At 40.8% G+C, this 4,162-nt stretch overlaps 1 protein-coding gene across 1 annotated transcript; it reads left to right on the top strand.

Annotated features, from left to right (window-relative positions):
* The first annotated feature begins 429 nt into the window (after positions 1–429).
* LOC131922453 (heterogeneous nuclear ribonucleoprotein A3-like) lies at positions 430–1,670 on the top strand. The gene has a single exon (XM_059277244.1). It carries the CDS (start codon positions 467–469, stop codon positions 1,472–1,474), a length of 1,008 nt encoding a protein of 335 aa, XP_059133227.1. The 5' UTR covers positions 430–466; the 3' UTR covers positions 1,475–1,670.
* The last annotated feature ends 2,492 nt before the right edge of the window (positions 1,671–4,162 follow it).

Below are 4,162 nucleotides of genomic sequence, written 5' to 3'. Positions count from 1 at the left end.
ACCCCAAAACCCACACTTGGGATAAAGAATCTACAGGTTGATTCATTTCTCTTTTCCTTCTCTCTCTCTGTGTATACGTTAGTGTTCATGTGTGTGCCAATGATATGCATGTGTGTGGAGGCCAGAGGTGGGTGAACCCCAGGTGACAGTACTAGGGTACTGTCTACTTCTTGAGGCATTATTTTTCACTGACTTTGAACTCAATGATTAGGTTAAGTTGACTGGCTAGAGAGCCCCAGGGATTCACCTGTCTCTGCTCCCAGTGCTGAGATCACAAATGTGTGCCATCATGCCAGAATATTTTTGTGGGTCCTGGGGTTTGAACTCATGTTAGATGCTTACTTACTTGGCAAACACTTTCCCAACTAAGTAAAACATTTCCCCTGCCCCTAATTCAATTTACTTTAAAAAATATTATTATTGCCCATATTGAACTCGAGTTGGAAGAGGCGAGTCCGGTCTCAAAATGGAGGGCCATGATCCAAAGGAACCAGAACAGTTGAGGAAGCTGTTTATTGGTGGTCTGAGCTTTGAAACCACAGATGATAGCTTAAGAGAACATTTTGAGAAATGGGGCACACTTACAGACTGTGTGGTAATGAGAGATCCCCAAACAAAACGTTCCAGAGGCTTTGGTTTTGTGACCTACTCTTGTGTTGAAGAGGTGGATGCTGCAATGTGTGCTCGGCCACACAAGGTTGATTGGCGTGTGGTGGAACCAAAGAGAGCTGTTTCTAGAGAGGATTCTGTAAAGCCTGGTGCCCATTTAACCGTGAAGAAAATTTTTGTTGGTGGTATTAAAGAAGATACAGAAGAATATAATCTGAGAGACTACTTTGAAAAGTATGGCAAAATTGAAACCATAGAAGTTATGGAAGACAGGCAGAGTGGAAAAAAGAGAGGATTCGCTTTTGTAACTTTTGATGATCATGACACAGTTGATAAAATTGTTGTTCAGAAATACCACACTATTAATGGGCATAATTGTGAAGTGAAAAAGGCCCTTTCTAAACAAGAGATGCAGTCTGTTGGATCACAGAGAGGTCGTGGAGGTGGATCTGGAAACTTTATGGGTCGTGGAGGAAACTTTGGAGGTGGTGGAGGTAATTTTGGTCGTGGTGGAAACTTTGGTGGAAGAGGAGACTATGGTGGTGGAGGTGGTGGCAGCAGAGGTAGTTATGGAGGTGGTGATGGTGGATATAATGGATTTGGAGGTGATGGTAACTATGGTGGTGGTGGGAACTATAATGACTTTGGAAATTATAGTGAACAACAGCAATCAAATTATGGGCCCATGAAAGGGGGCAGTTTTGGTGGAAGAAGCTCAGGCAGTCCCTATGGTGGTGGCTATGGATCTGGTGGTGGAAGTGGTGGATATGGTAGCAGAAGGTTTAAAAAAAAAAGCAGAAAAGGGCTACAGTTCTTAGCAGGAGAGAGAGCGAGGAGTTGTCAGGGAAGCTGCAGGTTACCTTGAGACAGTCGTCCTAAATGCATTAGAGGAACTGTAAAAATCTGCCACAGAAGGAGCGATGATCCATAGTCAGAAAAGTTACTGCAGCTTAAACAGGAAACCCTTCTTGTTCAGGACTGCCATAGCCACAGTTTGCAAAAAGTGCAGCCATTGATTCATGCAATGTAGTGTCAATTAGATGTACATTCCTGAGGTCTTTTATCTGTTGTAGCTTTGTCTTTTTCTTTTTCTTTTCATTACATCAGGTGTATTGCCCTGTAAATTGTGGTAGTGGTACTAGGAATAAAAAATTAAGGAATTTTTAACTTTTCAGTATTTGTGTAGTTCAGTTTTTCTACATTTTAGTACAGAAACTTTAACAAAAATGCAGTTTTGAAGGTGTTTCCTTGTGAGTTAACAAGTAAAGAAGATCATTGTTAATTACTATTTTGTATGAATTTTGCTAAAGTTAACTGTAAAGAAACACCTACTGACTTGCAATTTAAGGGGAATCTATTCTCCCCATTTCCAAAACCATGATGAATGGGCACTGATATGTGGAGAGAATAGATAATCTGTATGTTTGCAAAGTGTGTTTTAGATAATTAGGATTGGGTAATAAAAATTAGCATATTTGTGAATTTAATAGCATTAAGATTACTTTCCAATGAAAAAGATCTCAAAAGTTAAAAAAAAAATTATTATTATTTTATCGTGCGTGCGTGCGTGCGTGCGTGTGTGTGTGTGTGCCAGAGGCCAGCTTTTGGACGTCACTTCTTTCATTTTATGATGGGTTCTAAGTATCAACCTCACATCAGGCTAATGCAGTTAGTTACTTTTACCAGCTGAGCCATCTCACTAGCTCTTCATTCAATTTTCCTCCACATCAATTAAAAAAATATGTCCTGTCAGCCTTAAATTTGACCAAGGAGCCTTTCTGTCATATACCTTTCTCTTCTAAACATCTCAGTTCCAATTACTAAAGTTCCTTTATTTTACTCTCAATGATATATGGATAGTAAAGAGCCATCCAATATATCTTTATGCTAATAATATGGAGAGTTTATTTGCAATCACATTTCTATGCTTAAAATGATATATCTATGTTGAATCTCATTGTAAGAGTGTCAAATGCACATCCCAGCTTAAACTTTAAGTAATACGGTATATAGTGATATGCTGTCAGAGAAGAATTGACATACAGCTAATTCACTATAGTCTACAAACATTGGATAGGCACTTACTGTACCGGACCTTTTTCTAGGTGGGTGGGTTCTCAGGATGTTTTCAAACTACATGAAAGTCCTTGCCCTGGTGAATTTACATTCTGATAATAAGCCACTGACTCAGTGACTGAATGTATTCTTTATTATGTTAGAAATCATTATTTGGAGAAAAAGAGAAAGCAGAGCAATAAATGGTGATGGGTTTTAGGCCTAGGTTGTACACATTGAGAAGGACTATGATGAAGACTCTGGTGATCATGTAGGTGTCCAAAGGAAGGGTACTGCAGCTGGAGGAGGCACTGCAAATACCCAGATCCTAGTGTGTGAGGGTTCTGACGTCACAGAAGAAGCAGGATTCCAACGTGGTGAACTATGACAGCCACTCCAAAATCCTTGTCAGACAACTCCAGTGCTATTCAGTGTTAGCAAATGTTGACTGTCTTTTCTCATGTGAGGCTCCTGGTGTTTAGTGGGACAAGACATTTTGGGTATTAAGTTGTAAGGTGCTAGGTCCTGTATAATGTTTTCTGCAGGTAGCTGATCTGTTTAAACACATACATACACTCACGTTGAAGGGCTATTCAGTAATGCCTCCTCAGTGAAGCATTTTCACTCATGGCAACTGCGGAAGTCTGAGAGTTTAACTCCCCTCCAGAGAGGGGAGAAGTGGAGAATTTCATCTATTCTACCTCCAGTTTCATATGTAACAGGAGTGCAGAATTTCAGGGTGGTTGCTAGCTCACATATCCTTCACTAGATGCCTGGAGTCCAGGCATCATATGAAACATATGGGTGGTACTGGCACTCCCAGAGAGTCGGAGGTTTCAAGACCTGTTATTAGTTAGTTTTTCTATTTCTGTGATAAAATACTGTGACCAAAATAGACTTAGGGAAGGGAGGGTTTATTTTAGCTTATAGTTCCAGAGGGATAGAGTCCATGATGCCAGGGAAGGCATGGTAGCTGGAAACAAAACGACCACATTTTTATCCACACACAGGAAGCAGAGAGACAGAACAGGAAGCAAGGCGAGGTTAAAGCTCACCCCCAGTGACACACTTCCTCCAGCAAGCCTCTACTTCTTAAAGATTCCACAACATCCCCAAACAGCACCACCAGCTAGGGACCTAGTGCTCAACTACATGAGCCTATGGGGGACATTTCTCATTTGAATCACACCCATGTAGTACAACTTTCCTCTTCATCTTTCTGCCTCATTGGTGCTGGGCTGGGTGGAATTTCAGTTCTTATTCTGTCTACTGACTTTAGTTCAGTGGAAGAAGTATGTGGACAGCTATCTTATAATTGTTTTCCCTGACTGCTTGGTAGAAATATAGAGAAGTTTACCTCTCTGGGAAGACCTGTGGCAGCACAAGGGTGAGAGGCTTCATTCCTTGCATGGTTGGCTACAGTATGGCCAGAGTAGCATTATCAAAACTGTGACAACATGTACAATAACTGCACACATTTAAGTCAGACAAAAATCCC

The sequence above is a fragment of the Peromyscus eremicus genome, chromosome 1 (assembly GCF_949786415.1).
Source record: "Peromyscus eremicus chromosome 1, PerEre_H2_v1, whole genome shotgun sequence".
NCBI lineage: Eukaryota > Metazoa > Chordata > Mammalia > Rodentia > Cricetidae > Peromyscus > Peromyscus eremicus.
Note: the sequence above shows the minus strand (reverse complement) of the source record. Positions and strands in the feature narration are given on the sequence as shown.